General features: G+C 35.7%; 1 protein-coding gene across 2 annotated transcripts in view; it reads right to left on the reverse strand.

Moving 5' to 3' along the window:
- The window catches only part of ANTXR2 (ANTXR cell adhesion molecule 2), a 163,130-nt gene that overhangs the window by 96,821 nt on the left and 42,933 nt on the right, over positions 1-23,376 (reverse strand). For both annotated transcript variants that reach the window (XM_036249137.1, XM_036248490.1), the window contains exons 9-11: positions 22,467-22,565; positions 20,529-20,598; positions 7,260-7,338 (exon numbers count right to left, since the gene is read on the reverse strand). In XM_036249137.1, coding sequence (XP_036105030.1) covers positions 7,260-7,338; positions 20,529-20,598; positions 22,467-22,565 — 248 coding nt within the window. The remainder of the gene's footprint in view (positions 1-7,259; positions 7,339-20,528; positions 20,599-22,466; positions 22,566-23,376) is intronic.

Genomic DNA, 23,376 nt, shown 5'->3' on the forward strand with positions numbered 1-23,376 from the left:
GCATCTTATTTCCTTTACTTCATTAAAAGCAAGTTATAATGTATAGTCAAAAACTTTGCCAAATATCACTGAAATTCTAGCTAAGAGAACCACAGGAATATAAACACAAACCAGAGACACTACTAAATAACTACAGTAAAGAGGAATCACTCAAAAATTTCAAAACTACATGAATATCATGTTTTAATCTAGCTAGAAAATAATCACAGCTACCATGTTAAAAATAAAACAGACACAAAAAGGAGGAAATAAGTCTCCATAACTTTGTTTCCATGAATTTAGAGTTAGGAAAAAAAAATCATGGAATAGGTGACAGTCTCATTTATTGGATTCTTTGGGAACACCCCATATCAGGAATTAACAAACTATGGCCCAAAGGCTAAATCAACTCATCTATTTCATAAGATCTCTGACAAGCTAAAAAAAATTTTATGTTATTACATAGCTGAAAAAAATAATCAAAAGAAGAATATGTTTCATGAAATTCAAATTTCAGTGTGCATATTTTTGTTGAACACAGCCATTGCCCATTTGTTTACAGATGTCATAGCTGCTTTTCCACAACATGGCAGAGTTGAGTAGTTGTGACAAAAACAGTACAACCCCAAAGCATGAAACGCTTACTATCTGACTTTTTAGCAAAAAATATATAAATTTGCCAACCCGTTTTATACAAATCAATTTAGGATCTGGTTACAAATGGCAGATTGTGCAAGTGTTCAGGTTGGGGGGGAAGACAGACTCAGGTTCAATTCTCACTGCTAAGAAGGCTTAACTCACTGGGAAACTGAACCAGTAACTAATCCTCCAGAGCTACCAGGCTCCAAGTGCCTCCTGTCTTGGGCACAGTGAGGGCTGAAATCAGCATATGAACTGCTCATCAAGCCATATACCTCTGCTGAGGGTTGGGTCCACCTAACAGAAAAAGTACCTTCTAACATGTTTGCATAAATGTTTTTTGTACAGATAGAGTGGGAGGGAGAGAGAGGAAGGGAGAGAGAGAGAGAAACATCGATGTGAAGGGACACATCGAGTGGCTGCCACCCGCTCGACCAACCAGGGCCGGGGACAAACTGCAACCGAAGTACGTGCCCTTAGCGGGAACCGAACCCAGGTCTCTCCGGACCGCAGGCCGACACTCTAACCGCTGAGCCAAACTGGCCAGGGCTGTTTGCATAAATGTGCACTAAAATAGTTGAAGGTGGCTCTCTGTTCTTCAGTTTTCTTCTCTGTAAAATTAAGGTAACAGCAATAGCCTTCTCTTGAGTTTTGAGTATCACATGCAGTCGTAAGGAGATTAACACATATATAGTGTTTAACACAATGTCTTGCATTTAATACGTGCTCAGAAAACATGCTCTTGGTATTATTATAGCAAGTGAGTCAGAAGAGCAGCGGTCCCAGGGAAGGGAAGAAGACATCTTGAACTGTGGTCTTTTTTAAACAGAGACATATTTAGGAGACTGTGTGAGCTAGAAGAGAAATGACTGCTGAAAAATACCCACCTCAGGCTCTAATCTTAACACGCTTCCATTTAAACCTTAGTTTTCCCACTTTTAAACTAGATGCACAGCTACTTTTAACAAATAGTTCAACTAATAGTTTTGGAGCATGAGCCCTCTGCAGGGATCAGGCACTGGGAGGGGGGTGATAAGCAAGGCACAAGCCCTGCCACCAACATCTCAAGACTGCTGAGAAAGGCCCAGAAGTAAACAGGAAATGACAGCTCAGTGACCTAAGTGTCTTAGCAGGACTAGGCCCGGATGCTCTTGGAGAGCAGAGAGAAGTTTCTTTATCTATGGGATTGCTACAAGAATTAATCACTTATTTGTGGAATATAATGAACATAACAGTCTGAGGAACAGGGTAGACCCAGAGATGTGGAAGTAGAGTGCAGACTGACAATCCTCAGAAGAGGGAGTGTGTAGGGGGGAGATAAACCACAGAACTTACATGCACATACGCATAACCGGTAGACATGGACACCAAAGCTGGGAACGGGGTGGGGGGAATGGGGAGGAGGGTGTCAATGGGAAAAAAAGGAGAAACATCTGTAACAAAAATAAATTAATGGAAATAATGATAAAAAATTATTAAAAAAAAAATTAATCAATTGCTAAAGTAATGTTTTACTTTGTGTGGCTTTCAAATGCCTGTGAAACCCAAAGTATCACCCTATAATGAGTAACATCACTAAGTGCATCTCACCTCACTATCACATCCAAATATGCCAGAAAGATGGGATATCGATTGCATACAATGCCTGGGTATTTTTCATAATATTACCCACTGTCCTCTTCCATTTCAACTAAAGATTTTTTTTAAAGATATGCCATGTATTTCCTTTAAAAAAAATTTTTTTTTTGTTAATTTTTAGAGAGAGAGGAAGGGAGAGGGAGAGAGAGATAGAAACATCGATGAGAGAGAGCATCGACTGGCGCCTCCTGCATGCCCCCCACTGGGAATTTGGCTCACAACCTGGGTGTGTGCCCTGACCCGGAATCGAACCAGCGACCTCTTGATGCATGGGTTGACACTGAACCTGTGAGCCACACCAGCTGGGCTTGACTAGAGATTTAATGTACACATCAGCAGGTACATCTCATCAGCTCCAGTCTCATTTTATATATCTATAAAATAGTAATATTACTACCACATATGGAGGAATTTGAGTTTGAATATAAAATAATATTTATATTTAATGAGAAAAAGGAATAAGCTATGATTATTATAAATATAAGGTAGATTACAGTATTTATTATCCTATAAGAGTGTAATAGTGAAATTCACACAAAATACAAATAACCATTCTGAGCTGAAACATCAAGGTCACTGTGACCCCTCTGACCTTTCCTCCTTCAGCTCTCTGAGGCACCTGGTGTTGCCTTCTTTTCACGCTGAAATGACATTCCCTTTGGCTTTTTTATAGGGTAAGTGTCCTGGTTGTTCCATTTCTTGAGCTGTTCCTTCTCTAATTCACTTCACTTATTTTCTATTGACCAGGATGGCTTTACAATTGTCCTCAGCTTGGTCAAAAACATGAAACAGATTTCTTCCTGACTATAGGTCCTTGACCTTTCTTTTTTAGGGAATCTACTTTAGAAATATATAATTGCAAAATCTTTCTCTGCTGCTGTGAAATGTATATAAATTCCCTTTAAAAGTCACTTTCCAGTTTTGCAGACCCCAGGGAGAATGTCTTCCTTGACCTGAGAGGCATTCCTTTGAAATGGAATCACCACAGAAGGTGGCAGCTCTGTCTCTCAGTCTGGGTGGGATGGGAGGAGTCTAACTGTGATAGGTGCTTTGCTCCAAGTTTTAACACTACCTTCTGTCAGGAAGATTGAAAAAAAGATTACCCTTTCTTCAGGTAAGGCCAGTTAGCAGACACAGCTGCCTGCAATTCCCTGCACCCCAGTTTTAAGATCTCTCCAGCCCCTTGTCTCAGCACAGCTGAGTTCAATCTATTGCAATAGTTTTGAATAAGATCTTCCTTACCTGCTTAACTTTGTCCAGTGTCATTTTTACTTATCACTATGTATTCCTCCCACCTCAAAGAAGAAAGGAAGGAAGGAATAGAAGGAAGTAGAAAGGAGGGAGAGAAAAAGAAGAAAGGAAAGAAGGGAGGGAGGAAGAAATCATTGTAGCTATTCTTTTCTCAATCAAAGTATATTTTAAAATTAAAATAGCAGAGAAAACAATTTCAGAATAAAAATATTCTTTCAAATTGAATAAACCTAGCATTATGAAAAAATAATCTATTTTTATTTATTTTTATTAGTTTGGATATCATTAGTTCATTATAAAAGATATACATAGATATTATTTACATGATGAAAGATTTCAGAACTGAGTCGCAGGTCAATGGGCAGCTTCACGTGATGGCATTTTTAGTGACTTATTTCAGTCTACATATTTTCCAAGAATGTCACCATCTCTCAGTAAGAAATAACCTTGTCATCTAGAGCTACGTTGGTGCCTCCGTATTCTGGGAGAAGTACTTTATCTCCAACTTTTTATCTCTCCATCTTTGCCTTTCCAGCCCAGTCCAAAACCTTGTGCTGTTAGTTGCAATACTTTTCCTTGAGACTTTTCTGGATGCATAATGCTCCTTGGTTACAGTTTCAGCTGCACTTTTTTGAATGAATAATCAAAGAGGTAAGGAGACCTTCTAATGCCTATCCTGCCAGGATTTCACTGTGGAAGTTCTCCCTCTGCTCTCTCCCTGCAGCCACAAGAAGAGACACAGATTGGTCCTTGGGATGTGAACGTGGGAGATTTTCTTTCCTTTTTTTTCATTTAACGCTGACATCTCTGTGTACTAGAGTTTAGAAAACACAGACCTGTAGGATGAACTCTAACCTTTTTCTTTTTCAGGCTATAGGTCATCTGTTCTAAATTTTCTATTTCCAAGGTTTCCTTCCACTATTTTCACTCCCATCAAGTATATCTACTCTCAATTTCTGCTTGCTATTTATCTGTAAACCACCTTCCCTTCTTCTCTTCTTTCAAGACCCAATTTATCTTGGTTTCGCAACAACTCCAAAACTCTTCTCTGGTACTCTTTCATTTCTTGCTGTATCTCGCAAAAGGTTGTTTTTTGTTTGTTTATTTTTTTCCATTAAAAATCACATAGACAACAATGCTTGGGGGGCGGGGGTAGGGAAGAAGATGTCTATAGAGGGAAAGGAGAAACATCTGTAACAAAAATAAATTAGTTCATAAAAATAAATTTTAAAAAAATCATGTGGAATTTGGTTGACTACTTCACTCCACATAATACCTCCGAATGTGCACCTCCAATCCAGAGCTCTCTCTAAAACTCCAGGCTTTGTATTCAATTCCCTTCCTGACACTACCACTGAGATGACTAAGTAAACCTCTTTTACTCAACATGCTCACAATAGAAATCCTCATCTTCTTCCAAAATCTGCTCTACTTGAAGACAACCCATCCTGGTTGCTCAAGTGAAAAAGCCTGGAACTATTCTTAATGCCTGTCTCTGACACTCCTATCTAATCTGTCTAGGCATCCATCCTGTGGGCTCCACCTTTGAAATGTGTTTAAATCCAATCCAACAACTCTCACCATCTCCGCCGCCATCTTCGTAGTGGAGGCTCGCTCCCTCGCCTAGATTACTGAAACCACAGAACTGGCCTCCACATTTCCACATTTGGTCCCTACCTGAAAAATCGATGTTAACATAAGAGCCAGAATGATCCTTTTAAAACATTAAGTCATACAATCTCACCTTCCAATGGTTCCCTGTTTCGCGCAGAAGAAAAGCTCAAGTCTTCACAATGAATTACAAAACCCAATGCAACCTGCCTCCCTCCCTCCACTCTCCTACTCATCTCTAGACTCCTACTCCCCACAGCTACCTCCAGTCCAGGAAACTGGCCCCCTTGTCTTCTTCAAACTCTCCAGACACAGTCCCACCCTAGGCTTTGTTCTAGCTTCTCCCTCTGCATGAAATACTCTTCCCCTGGGCTCACTCTCACCTTCTTAAGTATTTTCTCAAATCTCTTTTCAATGAAAATTACTTGATCCCATATTTAATTTTACAACTTGTCCCTTCACCCTTTCTCCGTCTGTGACACAATTGATGTCCATTTTTCTGAAATCACCTTACTCTTAAACCATTTTAAGTCACATTATGTTTTCCTGAGAACTAGCAAGATCTAGGAAGGCTTCCTCAAGGCATACAACTTTTAAACTCCAGGTGAGTTATTTAACCTCGGCATCCCTGCTCACGGAAATCATGTGTCATTACCTGACACAGGCAAGGTTTGTTCCTGCTGGCATGGAAGAGAGGGGAAAAAAATGGCTAGAGGTGCAGAATAGGAAGAAGGATGGAGAAAGAATGTCATTTCAGTGAGCTAGACACTGACAAACTACATACCATAATTTTCTGTAATCTCAACCATATTCTGAGGGACCAGATAAGCTACAAATTGCAACATTCACAAAACCTAAAAATTAGAACATGAATTACAGATAAAAAGGAGGAAAAACTAGCCATTTTCAAAATAGAAATAGGTATTGATAAAGAACTATACAGAGAATTCCATAGCAACTAAGAGTCCATAAGGATGATTGTTTTCCCTGCAATGAAAAACACAACTACCTTTTTACAGATAATATTGAGTTGTTTTGTTTGTTTTCTGGAGGAAGGATGTCTCTCAAATTAAATGATCAAAATATAAAACTATGAAATCATGAGATGTGAGAAAATGTTTAGGTTTGGGATTTTGGTCTTTTAAATGACAGAATTTTATTTTTTTGTACAAAGAAAATATACTCATAAAAATAATAGCCATGTGATCAATCTATTATAGTGTTCTGTTTTCATGTTCAACAATCTAATATAAAAAGTTTCCATAAACCCAAAAAATTAACTACAAGGGAAAAACACTGTCTCATCAATGGAGTTTACATTTCAAAACACTGCATCTAGGTAATGTAAATTAGCCATCGCAACTAAAATATAATTTCAATGTAGTTTCAAACTAAGCTATTATTGAGCTACCAAATTTCTTACTCATATGAGAAAGCACCAACATTAAATGGATAAAATAATAAGCTCACTCTTTAAGATGCACTAATAATTTCAAAACCAGGATAAATATCTTAGATACCAAAATGCAAACTTCATAACAAAAAAGCATTATTCTGTTTATATATTTAATGTTTTAAGAAAAAAAAATGTTTCATTTGGAAATTATTCTCCTACCTCATTTAGATTTTAAATATGACCTGAATTTTAAAAATATCAAAATAAAATGCACACAATCTAAAAATTCCCTTTAAAGACAACTACGGGAAAAAAAACCCCTAAAATTCTATACAAATTTTTCCAGTTTTATTATTTGTACCTTTTTATTGTAGTATACAACAACACTAAAGATCCATAAGTTATTTCAGGATAAAATAATTTTTAAAAGGTATCTTTTTGCCCTTGCTGGTTTGACTCAGCAGTTAGAGCGTAGGCCAGCAAACCAAATGGTCATGGGTTCAATTTTCAGTCAAGGGCACGTACCTGGGTTGCAGGTTTGATCCCTGGTCCTGGTCAGGGTCATGCAGGAGGCAACTAATCAATGTGTCTTTCTCACACTGATGTTTCCCTCTCTCCCTCCCTTCCTCCCTTCCACTCTATCTAAAAACCAATGGAAAAATATCCACGAGAGAAGAGTAACACAAAATACAAAATAAATTAAATAAATAAGTAAAAGGTATCTCTATGCCAACATTTGACTTACACATTCTGTGGCTGTGACTATCAGTGAGCTCGAGATGACAGATTTTCCTCCATTAAAGCTCACTGAAACATCAAGTGTTCTGAAAGAAAATGAAGAAACAATTATTAATAATAAATTAGAAACTGGAGTATTGTGGGATATTTTTATTTTCTTACAAAATTCAAAACCAGTCAGAAAGTCTATTTAAAAAAAGAAAGCTTTTAATCAGTTATCTCAGCTTTTTTTCTATAATTTCAGTTCTTACTGGAATAGCCAGAGGCAAATTCCTTAAGAGATCTAATTGTTCCTAAAAGTATTAATATAAGTAAAAACATTAAGAAATTCCTGTTGTTGTTTACAGTAATCCTTCCCTTATCTGAGGTTTGGCTTAACATGGTTTTAGTTACCTACTGTCAACTGTGATCCAAACATATTAAATGGAGAATTCCAGAAATAAAAAATGATTGGTTTTAAATTGTTTGCTGTTCTGAGTAGCATGATGAGTTTCTCACCATCCTGTTCCATCCTGCCCAGGACCCAATCAACCTTTTCTTCAGCTTATCCATGCTGTATGTGCTCTCCATCCCTTAGTCCTATACTAGTCCTTTCCATGATCAGATTGACTATCAAGGTACTGATAGGGGACGGGAACATAATAGGAATAGGACCACAGCAGTTTACCTTACTAACTACAGACAAGAGGTTTTCTGACAGATCCTGGGAAACTGGAGGATGTGCTGCAACAAGAAAACAGGGCTGTAAAAAATAAGATGCCTCAGAGCCCAGATGGGTCCATTACTCAGAAGAGAAAAAAAGTTTTGAGAGCAGATCAAGGACAGGAAACACTTTGACTTGGTTGCTGAGCCTGGACCCTACCCACTCCAGGAGTTTGTCTCAGGAACGCTGACCATTCTCAGGTCCCAGGAATGGTCTGAGCTGTTTTTAATATCATAGAAAAGTAACTACCTTGTTATCAAATTTTAAGATCCTAGAAAAAGACACACAAACCACAAACCCTGCAGCCCTTTTAATGCCTCTTCCCCCTCACACATAGCCCCTCTTCCTTATCCCTATATAATCAGCTGGCTAGTAGAAGATGTTAGAGAAGAATTTTTAGGATGACCTGCAGCTCTCTCCATGCTGCTGGCATTATTGGAATAAACACTCATGTACAATTCAACCCTGTCTCTGGTTAATTTGACTCAAGTAGTGACATGTGGCCTTGGACCTGTTTAGTATCTGGTATCAGTCTCTCAGTGCTTGTGTTCAAGTAACCCTTATGTTACTTAATAATGGCCTCAAAGTAAAAAGTACTGATGCTGGCAATTTGGATACGTCAAAGAGAAGTGGTAAAGCTCTTCCTTTAAGTGAAAGGTATGTATGTACAGGAAAGACATCAATTATATGTAAGGTTCAGTGCTATCCATGGTTTCAGGCATCCACTGGGTATATATAGAACATATACCCCATGGATAAGGAGAAACTACTGTAGTTTAAAAAATGCAAAATATTGTTCAGTGCCTGCTATGTGCCAGATGCTATCATGGGCATTTTACAGACATTATCTCATTTAATCCTTACAGTAACCCTTCAAGTAAGTGGTAGTTTCACAGTTCTACAGATGGGGTACATGAGGCCCAGAAATGTTAATTACCTTCCCCAAAGTGGTAAAAGTAGGATTCTAACAAATTTTGAACCCTTTCATCACACTACAGATGCTTGATAAAATGAAAGTTCTTAATGTGTTTCTTTTCTCAATGTGATATTTAGTTAGATTTGTACAGAGAGCCACCAGGAAAGTGACTACTACCAAACTTCTTCAAAATTCAGGAATACTCCTATTAAAAATATTTATTGTAAAATAGTCTCTTCAAAAAATTCTGTGTTAAGGCCAGCTGGTGTGGCTCAGTGGTTGAGCATCAACCCATACACCAAGAGGTCGCTGGTTTGATTCCCAGTCAAGGCACATGCTCAGGTTGTGGGCCCAATCCCCGGGGGTGGGGGGGGGCATGCAGGAGGCAGCCAATTGATGTTCTCTCTTATCGATGTTTCCATCTCTCTCTCCCTCTCTGTTCCTCTCTCTCTAAAAATCAATAAAAAGAAAAAAAAAAACACATTCTGTGTTTAAAAAAATTAAAAAGCTTAGTGAAATCCATAAAAGAATGAGAACTTGGAGTGTTTATATCAACTTAACTGAACTTCTGAACTATTCCAACACAGAATGCCAAGTGGCTTACTTAAAAAAGAAAACTTCAACCGAATTGCTTGTTCTGCAAAACTGAGTGCCATGTTTTGTTTTGTTGAAGACTAAGCAGAGTTGAATCCAAAAATAATATTTCCTAGTTCTTAATTTCTCTACTTTAAAGCACGTACCAGAAAGCATGTGACGTGATAGGCATGGGTTTCGTTTGTGGAAAGATTATTTAACTTATAATAATGTATGGCTACTGCAAATAATCTTATTGATTCAACTTTTAAGGGATCAGTAGAACAAAGTTCACTCTTTCCTACAGTAGAAATGCATGCTGATGAGATCCTGTAGGCAACCAAAATAACTGCCCATTATCCCCAAAACTTCAGTCTAGTATAATGTGTCTGGTGTCAAATAAAACTGAATTAAGACGCAACAGTCATGGAAATTCACCTGATGATTCTTTTGACATAGAGACTCAATTAAAAATATATAATCCTCACTTTCCTGATCAAAGCATTGCTGTCAACAACAGTACTAATAATGATGGCATTTATAAATTCCTTACTATGACCCAGACATATTACACTTATCTTCTCATTTAATTTTCACTGAGATAAGCAGTAGCATTATCTCCATTTTCCAAATAAGGAAGCTAAAGCTTAAAAAGGTAACTTGCCCAAATATTGGATTTCTCTGACTCTTGTAGTCACTTCTACCACATACTACCTTAATCCTTGATAAATATTTTAGGGTCTTATAATTAAATTCCTCTCATTAACTAGAGCTTAGTATCACTCCTCTAATTTTTCACTGTATTTACATATTTCTTATGGAAAACTATAACAACATTTACCACATGCTAAGAAATTTATTTCTGAATATATATATACACACACGCATATGTATCTGCTGGGAAAATTTTTTGTAAGTGTTGCAAACATAAAAAAACACACTCTAAAAGTTACTTCTGCTTTTAAATCTTATTGCTTATTTAGAACAACATGTATTTTTTTATTATTATTATTATTGGTACAATATTGGAGCTGTTATGAGCTGATACCTTTGTCCAAAGCTATGCTACTCCCTTGCTGGCACACAGATTGACAAAGCCCTCTCACCCTCTAAAACTCAATACCTTGACCTTTCTTTACCTCAAGCTCCAACATATGCAGTTAATATTTTCTGTCATATTTTATGTCACTTCTGTTAGTATCTATGAACTTCTCATTCCTATTGTTATTTAACTTCTACATAATTATGACAGTAGAATCCATACTCTCAGTTATAAAGATTTTATTACAAACAAAAATGTATTAAAGCCATGTCATTTTTCTTTAATTTCATACAGGGTAGGGCAAAAGTAGGTTTACAGTTTCTTGCATGGAAAAATACAATAATTAATAAATAATAACACAAGAATAAATTCTATTTTGCATACTCACAACTGTAAACTTAGTTTTGCCACACCCTGTATGTAAGTGAGAAATGAGGGGAGATTTTATCTATATTTGTTGCAAGACGCAAATAAAATTTAAAAAGGGAATATAGATCCAGTTCACATAGGGAATAAGGAGTTCGGTTTGAAGCCTAGTCACTACACTCTCAATCTTGCATTCCTCAATCTGTTAAATGGGTATAATTGTGTCTATATCAGAGTTATTTGGAGGAAGAGAGTTTGATAAAATAATGTACATAATATGTCCAACACAGTGTCTGGGACACAATAGATACTCTAAATTGTTGTAATACTTATTTGTCTAACAGATTATTCAGAACATCAAGGTAACCTTTTTGGTCCAGGTTAAAACAAACAAACAAACAACAACAAAAAAAAAAACATACAGAAAAACAGATAATACAGAAGAATAAAATAATTAGCAAATACTTTTTTGTTTTATTTAAAGAGTTTGATTCTACTACTGCCTTATAAAAATAGAGTAAAACTGTTCAAAAAACACCTAGCATATAATGTCGTGCTGGTTCATGTAAAGAACTTTTTCAGTCTTATTTCTTTTCAACATTATAGCAATGTTGAGCTATGTGTTAAACCTAAAACTGCACTCCAAATTGGTTTATAAATGTTTGCCAATAAGTTTATTCAATCAATCAATCATTCTACTGCTAGTACATTAAATATATATTCATAAATTACCTACAATAGGCCAACCTAGGCTGTGCTTGATAATAGGACTGCAATAACCAAAAGAACACAACATGACAATGTAACTGAAAGAAAGCTACAAAAACAATTACAATAGAGTGTGAAATTAACTAAAATAGGTGTATGCATAGGGGCTCTAGAGGATGAGGTGGAAGACACAAATGACTTGGCCTTGCCAGGGGAGGAATCAACAAAGGTTTCCTGCAGGAAGTCACCTCTAAGATGAATCTGAAAGAATGATTAGGAGTTACTTAGGAAAAGAGATTAGAAGGGGATCCAAGAAGATGGAGCACCATTTTACAGGCTGGAAGGCAAGAAAGACAAAGAACAGTCAAGGAACCAAAAGCCATTCAATATAGCAGCAACACAAAGTGTGAGACTGAGAATATACACCTCCAGGCTGAAAGGGCGAGTAGGTGGAAGGATCATGAAGAAACCAGGATGCTATCTTTAGATGTTTGGAATTAGTCTTAAGAGTTCTTAAGCTAGGTAGAAATCTGGTCAAAATTGTGTTTTACAAATATCACTTTTGTTGCAGAGTAGAGCATGGGTTGAAGAGCACATTTCTACAGTAGAAAGACCACTTAAGAATGTGTTAATGTATTTCAAATAAGAATCAAAGTAGAACTGAACTGAAATAGTAGCAATGAGAGTAACGTGAAAATGAAAATTGAGAGGTACTAAAGACTTAGAATAAAAAGGACTTGGACATTTATTGGTTGTTGGTGATGAAGAAGGAACAAAGATGACTCCAAGGGTTCCGTCTTGTACAGGTGGGTGGGTAAGCTTACATAGGAAACAGGAAAAGAAGCAGGTTTTAAACATAAATACATGCTTTTAACTTGAGAATTTCAAGTTTATGGTGCGTATGGGAAGTGCAATTGAGTTAGTAGACATTTGGATAGTGAGGATACTGGACAGTTGAATAGTGGGTTTGAGCTAAGGAAAAGATCTTGTCTGGAGACTTGGAGCTCATCAGCAAGAAAAGGAAGTCTTAGAGAAGATGTGTTTGTGGGTGAGGAACCAAGAGTTAAAAGACTGTAAGAAGAGGAGTCTGGGGTGAAATATGAGGAGACACAGCCAGGCAGATGGGAAAATGAAGTCATGAAACACAAGGAAGAACCTTATAAGACAGGATTTGCCCCTAGTACAGATAATGCATGATGGTCTGGGAAGATAAGGCTGAGACCTGGTAACTCTTTCAAGTTCCTTTTCTATAAATTGGTTCTACATTGTTTAGAATTGCTTCCCCTCTTTGTTCCATCCTTAAGATATATATATTTTTTCAAAGTAGATGGATAGAAAAAACCTAAACAATCTAACATAACAAAAACATTATTTGAAGTACATTTCAATATCAATTGGTACTCAATTAATAGTGATAAAACTCAATTCATTTTATATGAGAAAGTATTAAATCGTATTGTGATATATAATTAAGTAAATAAAATTCAATAAGGCCTAATGGTCACAGTTCTTTTACTTAATTTTTAAAGGTGTATGACAATTCCAAAAGAGAAGAATGGTTCAGTGCCATATGTCAGAGCTACTCTGATCTGAGAAATTTCATACTCCATGAAATATGATTGACATTTCAATCTACAGTAACCCATTTGCAAGGTATTCATTTGCTACTGACTTTATGCATATCCAATAAAAGACTGCCATTTTATGATCCATTAAAAAAGATGAAAAAATTAAATAAAATTGTGAAAGACGTTTGCTGGAAGTAATAAATAATTTACCTCCAATTTGCACATACTGAAAATTAAACTGGCAACTACTCAAAAAGTTATTAAAATTAAGGTGACTTAAGGTATTTTGAAATTAAGTGCTCCTATTAAATACTCTGCAGAGCTTTTTAAAAGTTAGCTTTATGAATAATAAAGGTTACAAGTTGAAAAATAGTTTCATATTTGTGAATAATTTAAAGATTTTACTTCTAGTTATGAATATATATGTAAATTAATGTTTAGTCTAAAAATTCTTCAAAATTGTTAAAAGGTTTTTGAATAAAGTAATTTTTTTCTGCAATATCTCAATATATGTGTGTAACTAAAAAAAGATTGCTAGAAGAATTTTAAAAAGCTATATTCCAAGATGTACTGCTTATAACACCTAAAGTTGTATTGTAAATGTTTTTAGTATTACACTGAAAAAAATAAAAACTCTTTTTAACTGATTTGCATATTTTAACAAAATACAAAAAAGACACTTGGAAATAATCACTCAATTTTTAGTGCCTTTTATCTAAAAAAATCAAAGGTGTTAGCAATAGTAAAAACTTCAATAATATAAAATTTAGAAGCAGATGTACACAAGGATTTACATCCATGTTTAAGGATTTTCTCTACCTCATCATATAGTTGTCCCTTTTTTAACACTTTCAGTTACCTAACACTCTCTAAATAATTCTAATTGTGAGAAAGAGCTGCCTGATATTGAACTAAATGGGCCTCCTTTTACCTCCCACACTTTCTTCTTCCTTTCCTTGGGCCAATAAAGAGCAAGTCAAATCTTAACATCATTAAAATGTCCATGCTACCCAAAGTAATCTCCATCAAAATATCAATGACATACTTCACAGAACTAGAACAAACACTCCAAAAGTTTATATAGAACCAAAAAAGACCCTGAATAGCCACAGCAATATTGAAAAAGAAGAACCAAGTTGGAGGGATCACATTACCAGATTTCAGGTTATACTACAAAGCCACTGTAATCAAAACAGCCTGGTACTGGCATGAGAACAGGCAGATAGATCAATGGAACAGAATAGAGAACCCAGAAATGGACCCAAGACAATATGCTCAATTAATACTTGACAAAGGTGGCAAGAGCATACAGTGGAGTCATAACAGCCTCTTCAATAAATGGTGCTGGGTAAATTGGACAGCTACTTGCAAAAAAAATGAAGCTAGAATACCAACTTACACCATACATGAGAATAAACTCAAAATGGATAAAAGACTTAAATGTAACTTGTGAATCCATAAAAATTCTAGAAGAAAATGTAGGCAACAAAATCTCAGACATTATACACGGCAGAATTTTCACTGATACGACACCTAAGGCAAGAGAAATAAAGGAAAAATGAACAAATGGGACTACATCAAACTCAAAAGCTTCTGCACAGCAAAAGAAACAACCATCAAAACAGAAAGGGATCCCACTATACAGGAGACCATAATTGCCAATGATGCATCAGATAAGCGGTTAATTTCCAAAATATATAGAGTGCTCGTACAACTCAACAAAAGGAAGACAAGGAACCCAATTAAAAAATGGGCAGAGAACCTAAATAAACACCTCTCCAAACAGAACATACAAATGTCCAAGAGACATATGAAGAAATGCTCAACATCACTAATCATCAGAGAGATGTAAATTAAAACAGCTATGAGGTATCACCTCACACATGTCAGAATGGCCTCCATGAACAAATCATCAAACAACAAGTGTTGGTGAGGGTGTAGAGAAAAGGGGACTCTAGTACACTGCTGGTGAATGAAGACTGGTGCAGCCACTGTGGAAAACACTATGGTGTTACCTCAAAAGATAAAAATTAAACTGCCATTTGACCCAGTGATCCCACTTCTAGGAATATACCCTAAGAAATCTGAAACACCAATCAGAAAGAATGTATGTACCCCTATGTTCATAGCAACACTATTTACAATAGCTAAGATCTGGAAACAACCCACATGTCCATCAGTAGATGAGTGGATTAAAAAGCTGTGGTACATGTACACACTGGAATACTATGCAGCTGTAAGAAAGAAAGATCTCTTATTCTTTGAGACGACGTGGAAGGACCTGGAGAGTATTATGCGAAGCGAAACAAGCCAAGCAGAGAAAGACAATTATCACATGATCTCACTTATTTGTGGAATATAACAAACTAAACAAATGGCTGAACAAAATTAACCCAGAGACATAGAGGTGGGGTACAGACTAACAAGCCTCAGAGGAGGGAGGGCTGGCTGGGGGAGAGATAAACCACAGAACTTACATGCATGTATGCATGACCAATGAACATAGATAACAAAGTTGGGGAAGGGGCAGGGTGGGGAAGGGGAGAAAGGTGTCGATGGGGGGAAAATGAGAAACATCTGTAACAAAAACAAATTAATCAAAAAAAAAAAAAAGAATAAGTCAAATCTATCTTTCACATGACAGACCAGACTCAGTGTTTGAAGCCACCTGTATTTAAAATCTCTTCTAGGATTTTAAAGTTCATTCTATTTAATGTTTCCATACTCAGCAACATCTTGTTGGCCACCCCTGGATGTGCTTAAATTAATGGCTGTTCCTGTGGAAAAACAATTTATAGAACTGAATATAATATTTAAAATAGAAATCCTATGCAGATTAGGTAAACTTATCATATATGTATATGATCAGAAAGCAACACACAATGTGAAAGGAAAGGTAAAAGTTCCATCATTGAGGAGCAGATAGTCAAAGAGAGAAACAGGGAGGGTCTTCAGCCTTACTGCATCAACGTTTATATTCAAAATAAAGACATAACTAATGTCCTGATATCCACAATAAAAATAAAGTCTCATTCTTCAGAGGAAACAGAAGAATCAAGTTGTGACTGCATCAACTGCTACTAACATAAGAATGTACAGAAGTGTATATACATCCATACATACATAGGTATATTGAAAATAAGTGTTCATGTAAGAAATTGGGTTAAAGGTAGAATTTTCCCAACCAAGAAAAAAGAAATAAAATTAATCAATTTTATTTCAGGAAAATGGATTACAATGGAGAAGTAACAATGTTGAGGAATATAAAAATATTCTATTATCAACTCAGGCTCTATCCCAAGTCAACCACACCATTTATCTCAATGGCCCATCAATGTCAGACGTGTAAAATATTCCACATTCACTGATATTCCTCCACTCCTTACTCAAAATACTCTGTCAAGTGCCTCTCCACACTGCCTTTTAAGAGAACTAATACTATCAGTTTTATCTGATTTAGATATTTATTTCATATTTGCCAGAAGATTCTGGCCAACGTTTTTGAAAGCACATTTAACTATACCATATGCCTCCTTAAATCATCTCTATCAAACAAGCTGTAGGATAAGGCTTTGGTTCATTCTGTTCTGTTTTTCTTTCTTCACAATGTGTTTATGTATATTTACCCAATTTGCTCTGTTTTTCTTGCCAAATTACAGGTTTGAGATCTCAACTATTGCAGAGCAGCTGTGTTATTGTCGCCGTCTCACTAAACAAGGGTCAGAGAATAAGCCCATCCTGCAAATGCACCTGCACTGTACACCACGAAGAGACTGCCCTGCAGTGGCAAGGACTTAAAGAACTTCACAGAATCCTTTCTATTCAAACTTAACACATGTGGAGACAAATGAACCACTGGTAGAAAAAGCTCCCAAACAATCTTCTAAGACAATTTGTTTAATCATGTGACATTTTAAAATTAAACTGTATACAATGAAAGAAACAGAAAAGAACCACCTCACTACTACCACCTTTACATACTTTCTGTTTAAATACTAAGAACTTATTCATCTCAGTCTAAAAAATCTCTATCAAATAAAGAAATTTAATGGAGATTCTCTCCAAGGTAGTCCTTCAAAGACCCCCTTCAACAGTGCTAAACAATACTATACCTGCATAAGATTTTCCCAGATGGCTTTAACTGTTGTTTACTCTATGACATCAATTTCCAAATGCAAATCTATGTCCTACTTGGCTACATTCTTCATTCTCATCTCCAAGTCAATACTTTCATGTTAACCCTCTTTTAAACCGAAATTCACAAGCCCTGCGTTTTTAAAGAAGTAGTCCTCAAACAAATGTAGTTTAGGAAATATAACAAAGATAAAAAAGGAACTGTTAGAGTAGGCTAATGAGATGAATCGCGTGCCCATGGATCCAGCTCTGAGACTACGCATCTGGCTTTGAGGCTGTCTGTCTAAGGTTACTTCACCAGAGTGTTGTTAATTATTTAAGTGAGAGAACGGGGGGAACCACCACCACATCTGTCACCCTCACACAGGAAAAAGCCTCATTCATTGTTGGGCCAGATGTGTTCATTTGAAATATAGACTAACTAGCTACTTAATGGGTTTGAATCCTTAGCGAAAAGATAATTAGGCAAGCATATTAAGCATCAGTCACCTTACAAGGCTAAAGTGTTTCAGTTGTGTTGATTATAATCCAATCTCAGAAGAGAGCTCATCCCCTACAAAAGTATCTGAAGAAAATTTAAGGCAAATGAAAGCTCCAAATTACCTGCAACATACTTAGTAGAACAAATAATGATGTTCACAAATACCCAATACCTTAACAAATAAAATATTTTGTCTCAGTTGCATCATGTACTTGATTTAAAAAAAAAATCAAAAGTAATTATTTTAGACAAAGCTTCTTCCCCAAACAATATCAAGTTTGCTCGAAGGTGAAATATTAGTGTCAAAAGCCCAACAGAGGATGACCTCTCATGTCTAATATGTATTATGTTCTATATGATTTTTTAAAATCACATCTGAATATTCAGCCTATCTACAAATCACCAAAGAATATCAGCAGTCCGGATGGTAGTCTCTTCAAAAGGAGACTGCCCAAAGGCAAATTCTAAAGAAAACACATTCGGAATGTGGGATAGAACAGGTATATTGCATTTTATATTGACTTTGGAGACGAAAGGAAGGTGTCTTCATTAAGTAGACACTACTGTTAGAAAGCCAAGACAGTTTTCTGCTCTCTCAAATGGCATTTCTTCCAAAATAGGAATCTGATCATTTTTGTCCTATCTGATGTAGACTCTGGCCCCCAGCAACAAATGTACTCTTGACTGTGTGTGTAACTCATAAATCAAAGTATTTGAAACAAATGTATTCATCCTTTAGGTAACACACGTTTAGCAAATCTACTGTAGGTCAGGTATGTGTCAGGTACTAGAAATACAGTGAGAAACAAGGCAAACAAGATTCATACTAGCAAGGAGACACAATAAGATGGTATGATTAAATAATGTGACCAGGAAGAGCTTGCTAAGAAGGTGACCTCTGAATAAGACTTGAAGAAGGTGAGATAGTGAGCCATGAGGGAAGCGCATTTCAAGCTGAGGGAACACAAGTTCTGATGTGGAAGTAAGCTGACGTAGTTGAGAAACAGCAAGAGGCCGGTGTGACCATAACAGAAAGGGCAAAAGGAAAATGAAGTCTGAGACAGAGTGAGGGGCCACTGTGGAACCTTGTAGAACATTGCAATGACTCAACTCTCACTGTGAGTGGAGTGGGGAACTCATGAACAATTTTAAGTAGAGGAGTAACATAAACCAATTTGCTTTCACAGGATCACTCACTCCTGCCAAGGAGAGGAGAAAAAAAAAAAAAAAAAAAAAAAACAGTGGAGAAGTAATAAACCAAGCAAGAGATTAAAGTAGCTTGGTCTAAGATGGTATCAGTAGAGGTGGTGGGGAAGAACTGGATTCTGAACATATTTTGAAATTAGAGCTAATAAGGTTTGTTGATGGCCTATGAATCAAAAGTTTTTGACCTGAACAACAAAAAAAGTGGAACTGCCAATGACTAAGATAGAGAAGACAGCTGTAGGAGCAGATGGAGAGGAATGATCAGGAGAATCAATATGGAATTATAGATTTGTTAAAATAGGACCAAACATCAAGTCAATAGATTTATCACGGCTAATACAGGATATGATTGCTCAGAAAGTCCTGGAGTCTCACTGTGCACTTGGGGTGAAGATGCTCTAGGCAAAATGATCTGCTTCAAATTCCAAGACATAGTCTGATGCAGCCATAGCATGTTGTCAATAACAATAGATCATTACATAACACAGAAAATAAATATTTTTATAGAATGAAAAAGATTCTGGTAGTCTTGCTTTTGTAAGTTATATTATACACTCCTTTAATCAATTTAAAATAGACAGTGGATACTGCTCCAATTTACTTAGATGACCAGCGTAATATACAATAGATAGTTTGAATATTTATGCATCCACAGAAGTTAAGTGCTCAAGTAAACTTCAAACTACTAACACGATTCTCTTAGGTTCCATAGATAAAAATACAATGTTCACTCTTTAAACACGAATCCAGACTTTGGGTTGGGGCCTTGTATATTTTACTTTCCTCTGCTCTAGGCTCAAGATCAGTTTAAAGTAATCCTAAAAATCTGTATTCTATTTATTACCATAAACATATTGCATCTACTACTATTGGGCTAGGGAACATTTGAAATGTTTCTAATAATTTCCTCTATAATAGAATAGAAAAAAATCATAAGTGGAAATACTAAATTACTAGTGAAATAACTTGTGTGTAGGTGATTGAAATAAAGGTCTTCTTCCAAACTAAATATCTCGCATTTTAACCAGTTATCATTATGGTTCACTGCAACACTGAAGAACATGAGAATATAGACCTTAACAGGACTGAGAAATAAATTAAAGCACAATTATTTCCTAATGTGAGGTGTGCCTTATTGAGTCATGTTCCTTTTTATCTTTAATCTTAATCTTAATATTTAAACACTTTAATAATTAGTCAAAATCTCACTTTGGAACTTGTGTGCGTGTGTGCGTGTGTGTGTGTGTGTGTGTGTGTGTGTATTTAATACTCTGAAGTTCAAACGGATGGCCGTGGCATTATTATTTAAAGGCTCTAACAATAATTGTTCTCAAACGGACCCAAATAAATATTTATAGAGCTTTTTAATTTACAGTTAATAAGTAAGAGAAAACAGACTTTATCATTTTCAACCTACTAAAAGTACAGTTAAACTACTAACCAGTGTTTTGTTTAAGGCTTAATATTACACGTCCAATCTGTGCAACAAAATACAATAAAACAGGCAATGTATATCTGTCACCATTTCCAATTAATTTGTAATTAAATGCTTTTAAAATGTTTTTAATGAAATACTTACTCTCCAACTTTATTCAGGGTAGGTGCAGGACAAAGCATAGAATTAAGCTCCACACTTACTGGCTTTACATCTGGAAAATAAAATGCCACTAAATTGGTAAAAGGTTTTATGAATCTCACAGTTCCAGTAATAATATGAAGGGCATAAGGCAATCAGAGTTCAAGTGTGGAACATCAGATATATTAGCATAAAAAAGCAAAAAGACACTCATCTAAAGAGGAGAAGAAAAAGGAATAGAGATTTTATGCCTCATCAATACACAGTATCTGTAAATTATAAATCATGACTTTTTACTTAGACTAAGTTTACATACATTTGTAGATACTGTAAAATTATCATCTACTCCCCTCAATTTGTCAAATATCTTAGATTTTTAAAAGATAAATGGTATATATATTTAAAAGCAGAAGTTAAAAATGATTAAGAAAAGGAGATGGATGTCCAAAGGAGAATGAATTTATTTCAAGAGTTTAATAAAACTGTTGTGTCTACAATAAAAAAATATATAGCCCTGGCTGATTTGGCTCAGCGGATGGAGTGTTGGCCTGTGGACCAGAGAGTCCCGGGTTTATTCCCGCTGGGGGCACATACCAAAAAGAAAATACACACACACACACACACACACACTTTATAAATCTAAATGCTTAAACCGCTCTTATAATTTTAATAATATATGATAAAAATTATCTAGACTATAAATATTCACAAAAGTTACATAATCAAATTGATAATCCTAAAATGGGAGTGATGAAAAAACAATCTGACTCCACTTATTTGTTTGATTATTTACTTTATTAAATTTAATCTTATCAATTCAGCTATGTAATCAAAAGGAGTTAAGTAAAGCTAACACTTAAATACAGATGATTACAGAATAAAAATAAAATTATTTTATCCTCCACAATTGTGGAAGCCTACTATAAAGAGAATTTACTAAATAAAAAATATTACTGTCTTGCCTTACCAAAATAATGAGCTTAATAGGAAAGAAAGAAATTCATTATGACATTTATCATGCTGAGATCATCACCACTTTAATTCAACAAACACATATTGAACAGTTACAGTGTGTGTAGCCAAAGCTGTGCTAATTGGAGTGTTTAGTACCATCAGATAAATGGCAAAACTGTAGATGAACCACTCAAAAAAACAGTTCTACCAGAATTCAGTGTTGTAGCATATGCCTTCCATAAAATTTTAGAAGACACTGTAATCATCAATGAGGAAAAAAATGTCTTAATAGAAACTAACACTGCTCAGAATACCAAGATCATTTAAGTGGAGTTTTTCTCAGAATGAAGATAAAAACATTATACTCATCTGCTTTTTTAAAAGCCAAGCTAGGAAAAATAAAACCTAATTCCATAAATATCAGAATTATCAACAAACACTGTGCTGGGTGAGCACTGGAGATATAAAATATCTGTAAGACAAAAAGCCTGTCTCAAACGCTAATTGACAGATTATTGAGAAATTAGATAAAGAAACAAGCTAATAAAATAAAGCAATAATTAGTAGAGTAGTCCAAGTGAGTTAGATTTTCAAGCGAGTGATAAGGAATCTAGAAAAAGAGGCAATTAAATCAGGCAGTTGGTATAGATCCTACAAAGCGCAGACAGGAAACCTGGGTTCAACTCTCAGCTCTGCCCATTATTAACAGGGTCACTACAGGCAAGTTATTTGACTCTTTCAGCCACAAAACCATCATATGTATAATGAGGCTACTCAGAACGGGGGCCAACATTTATTAAGGTCTGAACAAACATTGCCATCATTCAATAACTCTTAAATAATTATTACTATTTGTATTATCATGGGACTTTATTTCCTTCTCCTTTGCTAAAAAGTATATGGTATAGTTGGTTTCAGTTGGGGAAAGTCACCGATGCTGACTTGCTGTGCAGCCATTAGAGGACCATTGAGGGGACGGGGACCTACTCTTTGTGTAGGTGTCATTTACTGTGTAAGTACAGAGAACGCTGCCGCTGCGACTGCCCAAGTTGAATCCTCTTCCCTTCAGAACAATTTGAAATTCCTCTAGAAGTAGAAGGAAAAATAAACATTTTAAATCACTGCTTTACAAAAAAATTTTTATAAGACATAACTTGAAAGTATCAAGGTGCATAGAATGAATTTCTTCATACTATTCAGCCAACTAATCACAAAGAAGACATGGCTCTATTTCCAACTCTACCTGCTTTCTTAGTTGGGGAGATATCAGTGGAAATATCATTCACTACAACACAGGGAGGCATTTTATTTTTTAAACAAAGCATTTTCCAGTAGTGACCAAGATACTAGAATTGAAGCATAACAATCATCCCCAGACAGATACCATACAAACTTCCCCAAATCTACCACCTTTTTGTTTTTCTCTGTTTTCAGGTACTGAGGTATGGAAATGTAAAGAACATTAATTTTTCCCTGTGCTTTGGTTCTTAGAAACATCTTGCATTGTGTTTTCTTTCATCTATGACATGCCAGACAGTTCTTTAACAGCTTCTTCATGTTACTAATTCCACTTTCATTTTTTGTTGCATATACATTTATAACTCACCAGAGGTAAGGTATTTTGGACTACTAATAATCTATAGCCAGTTACTAAAGAAAGTTTATTTAACTTATTGTACTCCATGTATACAGTAGGAGCAGTAACTTAATGTTAGAGAGTAAAATAATATGCTAGAAGAAAATATCTATTAATATCTAATATCTCGATTCACAAATAAATGTTTGCTGCTTAGCTGCAAGATGATATAACCATTTTAACAGTGGTTAGCTCTCAAACCCCTCAGATACCTCCTATCTAGCATAATCTAACACATACATAGTAAGTACCTATGGAAGA

Source organism: Molossus molossus, unplaced genomic scaffold (assembly GCF_014108415.1).
Source record: "Molossus molossus isolate mMolMol1 unplaced genomic scaffold, mMolMol1.p scaffold_m16_p_1, whole genome shotgun sequence".
NCBI lineage: Eukaryota > Metazoa > Chordata > Mammalia > Chiroptera > Molossidae > Molossus > Molossus molossus.